Genomic DNA, 12,500 nt, shown 5'->3' with positions numbered 1-12,500 from the left:
TGTTCCTGTCTCTGTGTTCATGTGTCTGTACGTGATGCTCCTGTTGCTAGGTTTATGTATTCATAGTAATACGTATATATCCTGTCTCTGTGTTCATGTGTCTGTACGTGATGCTCCTGTTGCTAGGTTTATGTATTCATAGTAATACGTATATATCCTGTCTCTGTGTTCATGTGTCTGTACGTGATGCTCCTGCTGCTGGGTTCATGTATTTATAGTAATACGTATATATCCTGTCTCTGTGGTCATGTGTCTCCAGTGCTGCTGTACGTGAGGAAGGAGGCTGACGAGGTGTTTGATGCCCTCATGCTCAAGTCGCCCACTGTGAAAGGCCTTATGGACGCTGTAAGTACTACTACTACTAATAGCAGCAGCAACAACAACAACAACAACAACAACAACAACAATAATGATAATAATAATAATAATAATAATAGGGATGCACCAATACAGATACTGGTATCGGTATCGGCACCCGATACTGCTCATTATACTCATACTTGTACTCGTCAAGCACTTGCCGATACCAGGAACGATACTGCTATTACACAAAACAATGCAAAATCTTGTCACGTTCTGTGGACTTGAAAGCAGCATGGAAAAAAGTGCCACCTCATACATTTACTAACATTTAAATCCACATGTAAATGGACAATAATAATATCACAGGTGGAAAAAAAACAAGGCCATGCATTTATTTTCATTGTATTTTTGTGGTAAAAGGTATCGGTATCGGTACTCGGTATCTGTATCGGTTTCAAGTACACACATTAATGTACTCGTACTTGTATCGGTTTTCAAAAAAGTGGTATCTGTGCATCCCGAATAATAATAATGATAATAATAATAATAATAATAATAATAATAATAATAATAATAATAATAATAATGCCATCTTTATTCAGCAACAGTGGTGTCAAAAGTAAAATCAGAATTAGCTCTCAAATGTACGGTGTAGGTTCAACACTAGCGCATGATAAGTGATTGTAGACCAGCTACTCAGTTACTTGATGAGTCTGATGATTTCCAGCCCAAAAAATGCTCAAAACCCGCCTAGAAGCACAAAATCCCGCCCAATTCTATTGATTTCTATGGCAAAAAATTGGGCAGGTTTTTCTGCTAAATGACATTTTTACCCGCACATGTCCATCCTAAGCAGCCCATTTGGGCGGGAAACAGCCCAATCTGGCAACACTGCCAGTTACTCAGTTACTTGTGTTGGAAGGACACTGGGGCAGGTGTTTTTTTTTTACTTCTATCACCATTCAGGGATGCCGGCTCCACAAATGTGCTACAAAGATGTGCCCAATTTAGAAAGGAACATTTTCACACACCGATAGCCAGTGGCATGCACAGACATGTTGGGGGTTCACTCTTGCTTTTGACACGTCTGTTCAGGGGCCTATACTACAAAGCTGGTTCAGGAGTAAACCAGGTTAAGTTAAGAGGTAAATCATCTAATACAGCGGTTCTCAAACTTTTTGTGTGAAGTACCACCCGAGAAAATATTGACCTCTCCGAGTACCACATTGACAATCAACATTAGAATATTGCAGCAAAGGCCTTCCATATTCACTTTTGCCAGTAAATACAGGATAGGTTCATAACGGCATCAACAGCTACGGTCACATCCAGTTGTTTTTAAATGTCTTGCTTGCCTACTATTATTCTGCATTGTGTTTTCAGATTCATACATTTCAATATTACAAAATGTGAGACCAAAGAGACATTATCGACTGCAACAACTTGATCATCCTTCAAATCAATGCACAAAAAATGATTTCTTCCAAGTACCACCAGAGATGTCTCAAGTACCACCAGTGGTACACGTACCACAGTTTGAGCACCACTGATCTAATACAAGAGCCTGGAGCCCTCATTTTCTTCCAGGCTATTCTATTAGATGATTTCTATTAGGTGATTAAGTTAAGGGGTAAATCATCTAATAGAAGAGCCTGGATAAGAACCTCATCTATTAGAAGAGCCAGGCGCCCTCATTATCCTAAGAAAATGAGGGCTGCAGGCTCTTCTATTAGATGATTTACCTCTTAACTTCACCTGGTTTACTCCTGAACCAGCTTCTTAGTAGTACAGGCCTGAGGACCAGTGTTTGCGGGAGGCTGGCAGTGTTTTTGTGCCCATGATTTTTCTCTCGTACACTTACATTTTTCACGTAATGATTTCAGATTTCAGAGAAATACGGAGTGCCCATCGAGAGGATAGCCAAGATCTACAAGAAGAGCAAGAAGGGGTGAGTAGAGTAAGGTGTGGGGATCAGCGCCTGGTCATTCAGGACTGGGTATCAGTGTTAATTTTGTCAGCTTTTTTTTCATTTAGTCGTAGTCTTAGTCACAGTGACGAAAATCAAGTTTAGTCTTAGTCATATTTTAGTCATTGCCTTCCGAATTCAGTCTTAGTCTTAATGACGAAAATCAATTCAGTTTCAATTCAATTCAATCAATCAATCAATTCAGTCTTGGTCTAAATGACGAAAATCTATTTTAGTCACAGTCAATTTTTAGACATTTTAGTCAACACTGTACATAATAGAACACTGCTTCTCTTTTTAACACATATCATTGACAGTACAGAATAAATCTTACCCACACACTGCTTCTCTTTTTAACATATATCACACTGTGCAGAATGAAACTTATTCACACACTGGTTCTCCTTTTATCTATTTTATTTGACACCAGTGTTAATTTTGTCAGCTTTTTAAAATGTAGTCTTAGTCACAATGATGAAAATCAATTTTAGTCTTAGTCATATTTTAGTCATTGCGTTCCCAATTTAGTCTTAGTCTAAGTGCTCAGGGAATTGTTCAGAAAAAAATCTTGAAGGTGCTCTTTGGTGTTGGGGAAAAAAACAATATCTTGTCAAAAAAGGGAGTCCAAGGCACTCTTCTTGTGGAAAAATATTAAAAAGCCTTTATTGGAACATGGCTAATAAGTTTAAAAACATGGGAGCAGAGACCCACGCATTTCGGCGCAAGCCTTCTTCAGGGTTCTGCTCAAACAGGAATTCCTAATGACACTGCTGGGTATTCCTCTTCAATCTTGAGGAGATACTAGTAGAGTGGAAGTGTGGGATTCGAACCTGCAACCCTCTGATCTATATACCACTGCCCTACCCATTAGGCTAAATGTAATATAGGCACTATAAAAAATACAATGTAACGTAATGTAATGCAATGTAGCGTAATTTGATGCAATGCAATTTAATGTAGTGTAATGTAACGTAATGTAATGTAACCTAATGTAATGTAATGTAACGTTATGAAATGTAATACAATGTTGCATAGTTTAATGCAATTTAATATGTAATGCAATGCAATGTAATGTAGTGTAATGTAATGTAACCTAATGTAATGTAATGTAACGTTATGTAATGTAATGTAAACTAACGTAATGTAATGTAATGTTAGCTAATGTAAGGTAATGTAATGTAATGTAACGTTACGTAATGTAAACCGGTGTAATGTAATGTAACGTTATGTAATGTAACCTAATGTAATGTAATGTAACGTTACGTAATGTAAACCTGTGTGTTTCCTGTTTGTCTCCCTCCCGCAGCATCCTGGTGAACATGGACGACAACATCATCGAGCACTACTCTAACGAGGACACCTTCATCCTCAACATCGAGGGCTACGCAGACGGCTTCAAAATCACGCTGACCGAGATTTGAGGCGGACATCCCTCCCTCAGGGTTGCCAGATGAGGCTGATGATTTCCAGCCCAAAAAAAATGCTCAAAACTTTCCTGGAAGCACTAAATCCCGCCCAATTCTATTGATTTCTATAATATGGCCAAAAAATGGGCGGGTTTTCCTGCAAAATGCCACTTTTACCCGCAGACGACCATCCTAAGCTGCCCAATTGGGCAGGAAACCGGCCAATCTGGCAACACTGGCCATCTCTCAGTAAAAGACATAGAGGACCGAGCGCATTTCACATTTCAAACAGCCACTCGACGGTCACAGACAATTATGTCATTATTCACACACACTCAAGGTGCAGAGGGAGAGGAGAGAGGGGAGAGGAGAGGAGATGAGAAAAGAGGAAGAGGAGAGGAGAGGAGAGGAGAGGAGAGGAGGAGAGAGGAGAGGAGAGGAGAGGAGAGGAGAGGAGGAGAGGAGGGGAAAGGAGAGGAGAGGAGAGGAGAGGAGAGGAGGAGAGAGGAGTGGAGAGGAGAGGAGGGGAAAGGAGAGGAGAGGAGAGGAGAGGAGGGGAGAGGTGAGGTGAGGAGATGAGAGGAGAGGAGAGGAGAGAAGGGGAGAAGAGGAGAGAAGAGGAGAGGAGGGGAAAGGAGAGGAGAGGAGAGGAGGGGAGAGGAGGAGAGGAGAGGTGAGAAGAGGAGAGGAGAGGTGAGGAGGAGAGAGGAGAGGAGTGGAGAGGAGAGGAGTGGAGAGGAGGGGAGAGGAGAGGAGGGGAGAGGAGGAGAGGAGAGGTGAGAAGAGGAGAGGAGAGGTGAGGAGGAGAGAGGAGAGGAGTGGAGAGGAGAGGAGTGGAGAGGAGGGGAGAGGACAATTCTCTGCAATAGTGCACTTATGGGTCTGGGAAAAGGAGTATTCTCTTTGCTACAATACACTGATGCCATGGATAGGAGTGGGCTTATACTCTCATCGAACTGATGCCAATCTTTGTAGATAACTTGTAGATTGTGTACAGGAGCCAGGCAGACAGACAGACAGGCTGCCGCCTTAATGGTAACACTTTACTTGACGCAGGCGTCATACGCATGACATAACGGTGTCATAACAGTGTCAAAATGCAGTCATTCATGTGTCATAAACATTATGTCAATGTCATAAACATGTTATGACTGTTGTCATCAAGTGACATTCGGTTATGGCAAAGACAGCCCTAACAATGTCAACTTCTCATGACCATAAAACATTTTTGACACTGACACCATGTGTTTATGACTCGCTCATGACTGTGTCATGACACTCTTATGTCTTCCGTATGACGCCGGTGTCAAGTCTTACTGTCCTAACTTACCCTGTGTCGTAACAGACATACTCTCCAGAAATGTCTCTTGTTTGATGATGATGCAGGTGTTTTTAAGCCAAAAGATAGAGTGAAGCTGTGAACTCACCAGGCTTGTACGAAATTCCGAATGGAAAGAATTTCAATTCAAAATAATGCCATAATACGAACACTAGGTGGTGCCATTACCTTGAATTTCTTTGAATTTAATCTACACTACCCATTGAAAGTAAATAGAACACCACCACCTAGTGTTCGTATAATGGCATTACTTTGAATTGAAATTCTTTCCATTCGGAATTTCGTACAAGCCTGTGAACTCAGCAGCTACCTGAAAATGAACAGTTCAGTTCTCTGGCAACAACGCCGTTGCACTGATCTTGTTCATATAGAGTCCGTTGCAATATGCGACCTTGCCTCCTCCACTTGCCTCCTCCACTTGCCTCCTCCACTTGCCTCCTCCTCCACTTGCCTCCTCCACTTGCCTCCTCCACTTGCCTCCTCCACTTGCCTCCTCCACTTGCCTCCTCCACTTGCTTCTCTCCTCCACTTGCTTCTCTCCTCCACTTGCCTCCTCCACTTGCCTCCTCCACTTGCCTCCTCCACTTGCTTCCTCCACTTGCCTCCTCCTCCACTTGCCTCCTCCACTTGCCTCCTCCACTTGCCTCCTCCTCTTGCCTCCTCCACTTGCCTCCTCCACTTGCCTCCTCCACTTGCCTCCTCCTCCACTTGCCTCCTCCACTTGCCTCCTCCACTTGCCTCCTCCTCTTGCCTCCTCCTCCTCCACTGACTCCTCCTCCTCCACTTGCCTCCTCCTCTTGCCTCCTCCACTTGCCTCCTCCTCCACTTGCCTCCTCCACTTGCCTCCTCCACTTGCCTCCTCCACTTGCCTCCTCCACTTGCTTCTCGTCATGATGACATCACTGACAACAGCATTATATTTCAATATCTTGCCAAAGCTCAATTGTAGAGTCTTTTTCTCATTTGCAATTGGGATGGTGAATGAAAAACAGTCCCTCAAAAGTTGTTGTGGCTAGGCTGGCTGACAGCTGGGAAACTTAATTGTTTTCTCCACGGAGCCGGGGCCAGAAGGTGGGGCGAGTCCAGAAGCACAAGTGGAGGATGGGAGTGTGCATATTGGAATGTACCCAAAGTCTTCCTTTGAGCTACCGCTACAAGAGCACAGACGTCTACTGAGAGAGTTACAACACTCCCATAGACCATAATGGTCCATTCTTTCCATAACAATGGCAACTCATGGAGACTTTTACATTTAAATGTATTGTCATTGACAATAGTTCCAGGAAGTAGTTAATTAGTTCCAGGAGGTGGCCGGTTAAGGTTAAGTGCGGTAAAGGTAAATGTAGATGTGATTTGTTTCTACTTAATCTTTGTTTGTTATGTTATGTAATGGTTCTTTGTTAGTCTCTAGTGAACAGAAAACTGCGGTCTGGAAATATTTGACTCTACGCAAATCACATCACCAACCGACTTACGGGTACCCCGTTGTCATAACTCTCTTATTAGGCGCCTCTGTACAATAGTATTGATACCAGAGAGAGTAGAGAGAGAGGTTCCATTGGCCCATTGTTTCCTGGTTCTATTATGGCCCCCTTTAGGCAGACCTAAGGACTGTTCTATTCATTGTAGGAGCATTATGACACGGCCCTTTAGGCAGACCGGAACCTGGTCGCGTTAGGTGCCCATAGAAACCTATTATGTTGGCATATCTCTATATACTTAAAGATTCTCTGTTGATACAGTAGCTCCACAAGCTTTCTGCCCACCAGTTTAGGCTCTATGGCAGCGATTCTCAAACTGTGGGCCAGGGCCCCACACCACTGGTGGGCCTTGAACCTGAAGGTATTCCAAGTGGGCCTTGAAATCATTTTCTAAAACTCAAAATAATATTTGTGTGTGTTGGTGTTGACTATTTATTTGAGTTTTATGGCTTATTGGGTCAGAGGTGGGTCCAGAACATTTGTACAATTTTCAAGTGGGCCCCAAGTTGGAAAGCCTGCTGTATGAATTTCTGTAGCCTAGTATTCCCAAATACTTACCAAAAAGCCTGAAAGGACCAGTTGTCAATTTCAATATGCTGTTGTATTGCTCACGCTACCCTTGACTTGTCAATACCCGGTGGTGCTGCATTTTTCGGCTCACCCCTTTCCGAGATATGAGCTATTCTAATGGGGGCAGCGTTTGTTTACATTTAAAAAAAAATGAACATAGGCCTACTCCAAATATTTTCCGAAAAGGTACCGCTGTCTGCTAGTTGTTTGCTGATGTTGTATAACCTTTTAGATCTTTTTGGGAATAAATAAAAATGGTTTTTTGAAATGTAAACAAAGCGCTTCCCCCATTACAATGACCAGGATCTCGGAAAAGGCTGAAGAAGAAGAAGAAAAAAAAACCTCAGGTACTGACAAGTCCAGGGTAGTGTGAGCATTACAACTGCATGTTGAAATTGACTGAGCTGGTCCTTTAATTCATAGTAGTGGCATGCTGTTAGATGTATTTGTCTAGTTCTCTAGATCTGCCAAGAATACCTTTGAATTCTTTTTATGAATTCAGTCTTGCGAAATGAATTTCACTGCAAGTGGTCTTGACGTTTTCACTTTCATTTTTTGCTCCTGTGTGGTCTCATTATTTCTCTGTATTTTGAACATGTAAGGAGAGTGTTTTTAAAAATATATATTTTGTACAGTTTTGTTGTGTTGTTTTTAGGTTGTGTAATGCCTTTTTATAAATGCGGTAGAGTGCACTCTAGAAGAAATGGTCCACAAAGTCTCCAAAGAGGCATTGCTTAGCTTGGTTAATCTCAATCTGTTCTAATGGAACTCGGATTTAGACCGAAAAAGCAATACTCTATTTGATGTCCTTTTATTTCATTTAGAAAATATTATTTCTGAAGATGGCCACATACCTTTTAGGCCACTCCCCCAGAGGCTTGAAATCAGCCAATTGGTTATACTGTGTGTAAGTTCATAAGGGTTGGAGCAGGCGTCACCCAACAGTTTTTTTCTTCCTTTTAAGGGTGCTGACCAAAATATTGTAAGACTGAAAAATGAAAAAAGGTCGCACCATGCATAGGTTTCTTTTTATTTACACAGACGCGTTTCGGCGCTCTGCCTTCCTCAGTGTGCCTCTGTGTGTGCACACTGAGGAAGGCAGAGCGCCGAAACGCGTCTGTGTAAATAAAAAGAAACCTATGCATGGTGCGACCTTTTTTCATTTTTCATTTATACTGTGTGTAAGGAATTACAGTGCAACACAGCTAAGATGTATAAAACAGTCCACATCTTTCATTTGGGGAAAATGTTACATCAATACCCAGTGGTGTAGTCTACTTTTTTATGGTGGGTAGTATACTGTAAATTTGAGCATTTTGAAGTGGGTATACTGTATATATTTGTGTTATTCAAAACAATGGATCAATCAAATTTAAGTGGGTATACTGAAATCCCTAAAATCCGTATGCCCGCGTTCTACGTAGACTACACCACTGCTAATACCAAATTCCCAGAAATAGTGTATTATTTTTGTAGTAATTTGGGGGGGGGGGGTCCCTTTATTAAGACAGGGCAGTGAAGGCCCTACCGTGGGGATAACGGTGGGTCACTCGACTGTTACGCGGTTGATCCATGCTCGAACACGGCCCGGGTCCTTTGCCGGCCATATTCCCCGTCTCTCTCTCTCCCCTTTCACTTCCTGTTCACGTCTTCACTGTTCTGTCTACAATAGAGGCCAAAAAGCCCCAAAAATAAATTTTAAAAAGGACAGGACAGTGAAAACAAACAGAAAAGTCATGCAAGTTATAGTGATGGATGGGGAAGGGTTGGGAAATGACCCCGGCCACTTTCGAACCTGGGCCCTCGTGGCCACCCGACCCTTGCCCAAACACGCTGCACCACAGCAATTCCATTCATAGCCCACAAATATACTGTACCTCATGTTTTGATTGGGTAGAGAGTAGAGATGTACAGGATCCAAGATCCGGTTCCGGATCCGGCAGGATAATAGGGTTTTTCAGACTATCCGGATCCGGCAGGATCTTAAGCAGTGGATCCAGTATCCAGTAGGATCCTAAAAATCAGGATCCGGTGCATCTCTACTAGAGAGTAATAGCATTTACAGTATTTCAGTTTGGCCACAGTTCTATAGCACATATTTTACCTTCACCTTACAATGACAAATGCATTTGTTTAATTTGCCGTCACAGTTTATGTAAATGTATATATTTTTTATATACCAGTGGAGGAGCTTTATTTGCAGTTGCCAACACATACTGTATTTGTGACCCTTTTGAAAGACAGTCATTTTGGCCCTGTGTCTAGTCTGAGGGGAGAGTTACCTTGTCATGCTTCAAACCCGGGTTTGCGGGGTACGTCCCCCTGTCAATGGTGGGCTTTAAAGGACCAGTTCAGTGAATTTCAATATGCTGTTGTATTGCTCACGCTACCCTTGACTTGTCAGTACCTGGTGATGCCACATTTTTTGGCTAAGCCCTTTCTTTTCATGAAAAGTTCAAATTTGGCAATAGGCAGCCCATTTTCAATTCGCAGCATAGTTGCAGTACCCTTTTTGACCATTTCTTGCACAGTGTCCCTTTAAGAATCGTCCTACTAACTTTACTTGCCGGTACGCCTCCCTGGGAGGGATAGGTCAAACCGTAGTGTCCACCATATAATATTGCTGTCAGTCAGGGGTATTGAATGTATTGTGAACTCTCAAAGCGCCACAAGGGACTCCATTGTGGGTGGATTCCGATATGCGGACGATATGCTCACTTGCCTGCTTGTGACCTCATGATGATGTCACTGACGACAGAAAATAAATTCAATATCTTGCAAAAGTACAATTCTAATGTCATTTTTTCATTTTCAATTGGGATGGTGAATGAAACAGTCCCCCAAAAGTGGCTGACAGCTGGGAAACTTTATTGTTTTCTCCTTGGAGCCGGGGCCAGGCCACAAGCAGAAGTGGAGGACGGGAGTGTGCATATTGGAATGCACTCCTTGTGTGGTGTATGTCTGCCAAAGTGCTAGGACAGGCAAGTGAGCATGGTTGCCAGATGAGGCTGATGATTTCCAGCACAAAATCCGCTTAAAATCCCGCCCAATTCTATTGATTTCTATGGCAAAAATTGGTCAGGTTTTTCTGCTTAATGCCATTTTTACCCGCACAAGGCCATCCTAAGCAGCCCAATTGGGCGGGAAACAGCCCAATCTGGCAACACTGCAAGTGAGTGGTCAGGCACTTGTTACAATACTATTGCATGTTTTGATTGAGGAAATGTGTTTGTGATGTTCTGTAAATAGCAAACCTGGAGATTGTATAAAAACACCATTTGTTGTGAGAAAACCTGTTTACTGTATGTGACTTTTGCTAAAAAGATACGATGGAGCATTATATGAAAATAAAATTCAGACAGGAAAAAAGACTCACAATATTTGTTTCTGGTGTTTTTTTGTGAACTCTCAAATCACCACAAGGGACTTCATAGTGTGTGGTTTAAGTTTGCCAAACAAAGTTGGTCAGGACCTCATTTCTCGACAGTGTTGTAGCTAACTAGTTAGCGACTTAGTAAGTTGCCAATGGGAAATTGCATTGCAACCAAGTAAGTTGCTAACTTAGTTAGCAGTGACACTGTTGAGAAACGTGGTCCAGAGAAGTGAATAGAAAAAAAGACTCACAACATTTGTTTCTGGTGTTTGTTTGTTTTTGTACTTTATTAGATAACCAAAACAGATGTCTGTGTTTTAGAATCTACACTGACACAAAATACAAGATACAAAATCTACAAAATGGAACAATGACAAACGTTTTTGTTTTTTTTACAGAGAACAATTGTACAGTGTATAAATGGATACAATACTGTTTGTTTGTTTATTTGTTTTCTTGTATATTTATTTGGCACTTGACCACATGGTGCTGTTGCTGTGATTACCACAAGTGAAATGCCTGATACTGAATTTGCGAAATAAAGCAGAGAAAAAAATAAATTAAATATCACAATGCCCCAAAAAACAAACACTTTTTAAAGAAATCAGTGGTTATTTTCAGCAGATTACAGCGTGTCCTTTTTTTCACATTTTGGTTTTTTTTTTAATTTCGGTTTGTAGAATCATGTCAAACACAAACTCAACATCTGCTGCTCAGGCATTCTCCACAGTTTGATAACCAGTGTGTCCATCATGATTGTAAACTATGAAATTCAGCCTGTTGAGGCCATTTGATGAAGAGGACTTCCTGTACAATAGTTTGTATATGTTTGTGTTTTATTTATATGTGGTCTGAAATGCTGTGATTTTGTGCTGTGTGTACATAACTTAAATAAGCTATTATATATTTCTTATATAACTTTTTGGTTCCACGTACGTATAAATGATTTGTCCTCTGTTGGTAAGCTGCAGAACAGGAACCTTGTAATTTTTGCCCTTTTTTCCCTCACTGTGTGAGATTTTCCTTCGCTTTGCCTGCTTCTATATACTACGGACAGCCCTGAGTTGGAGTGTTTGCGTGTGAAAGCATTAGCCCAGCACCCCACATAACGACAACAAAATATTGGTATCGAATTTTACGTCCAGAGTGGTCGTTGTCAGCATTGTAATCACTTAATTCGCTTCATAATAGTTCGCTATGTGGGATGCGCAAGCAAGCACAAACACTTGACACTTGAAGTGCGGTATCAAACGTGGTGATATGTAGCCTGATTATCATCGACTCTCAAATCTCTTCGAGATTTGGTCTGACCAAGAGCATAACAATTAACATTTCCCAAATGGCATGGTCGACCCCTAGGCCTCTCTTGGTTTGCTAATGCTTGCTGACAAAGTGGGAGGAGCTCCCGATTTTCCCGGAACTCAGAAACGATATTTGTATTGCTCTTGGCCTGACTAGTAAATATGTGCCTAACAGCTAAGCTAGGAGAAGAAGGGCTATTGTACACGTGTCGAGAACAGTGGCGTAACGTTGTCATGTGGTGTCGGGAACAGTGGCGTAACGTTGTCATGTGGTGTGCCGGAAGGAGAGAGAGAGAATAAGATTCATTGCACTCCCTGGACGGAGGTAATACACTGGCTTATACAGTATATATTATATTATATATAAAATCACCTATTTTCTATTACACACACACACACACTTTCACATGCTTGCACACATACACATACACATGCAAACACACACACACACACACACACACACACATACACACTTTCGCATGCACGCACACATACACACACACACACACACACTTTCGCATGCTCGCACACATACATACACACACACACACACACACTTTCACTGATTCACTCACTGACTCAACCCAAAATTCCATCCATGCACCTTCATTGGAAGTTCAGTCATTTCCGAGAGGGATTGGGTGGTTACAGGGAATCCTTGATTACTGCACATCCACTCTCTCTCTCTCTCAATTACCTGCACATTTGTCTTAGTTTTCTTTTCAAAATAAAAAAACATAAAATACATTTTCATTAATATA

General features: G+C 41.8%; 1 protein-coding gene across 1 annotated transcript in view; it reads left to right on the top strand.

Moving 5' to 3' along the window:
• Positions 1 to 4,018, top strand: part of grhl2b (grainyhead-like transcription factor 2b) — a 93,388-nt gene extending 89,370 nt beyond the window's left edge. The window contains exons 14-16 of the mRNA XM_063186076.1: positions 260 to 345; positions 2,187 to 2,251; positions 3,576 to 4,018. Coding sequence (XP_063042146.1) covers positions 260 to 345; positions 2,187 to 2,251; positions 3,576 to 3,690 — 266 coding nt within the window. The 3' untranslated portion in view covers positions 3,691 to 4,018. The remainder of the gene's footprint in view (positions 1 to 259; positions 346 to 2,186; positions 2,252 to 3,575) is intronic.
• Positions 4,019 to 12,500: the final 8,482 nt, after the last annotated feature.

This window comes from Engraulis encrasicolus, chromosome 20 (assembly GCF_034702125.1).
Source record: "Engraulis encrasicolus isolate BLACKSEA-1 chromosome 20, IST_EnEncr_1.0, whole genome shotgun sequence".
In the NCBI taxonomy this organism is placed as follows: domain Eukaryota; kingdom Metazoa; phylum Chordata; class Actinopteri; order Clupeiformes; family Engraulidae; genus Engraulis; species Engraulis encrasicolus.
Note: the sequence above shows the minus strand (reverse complement) of the source record. Positions and strands in the feature narration are given on the sequence as shown.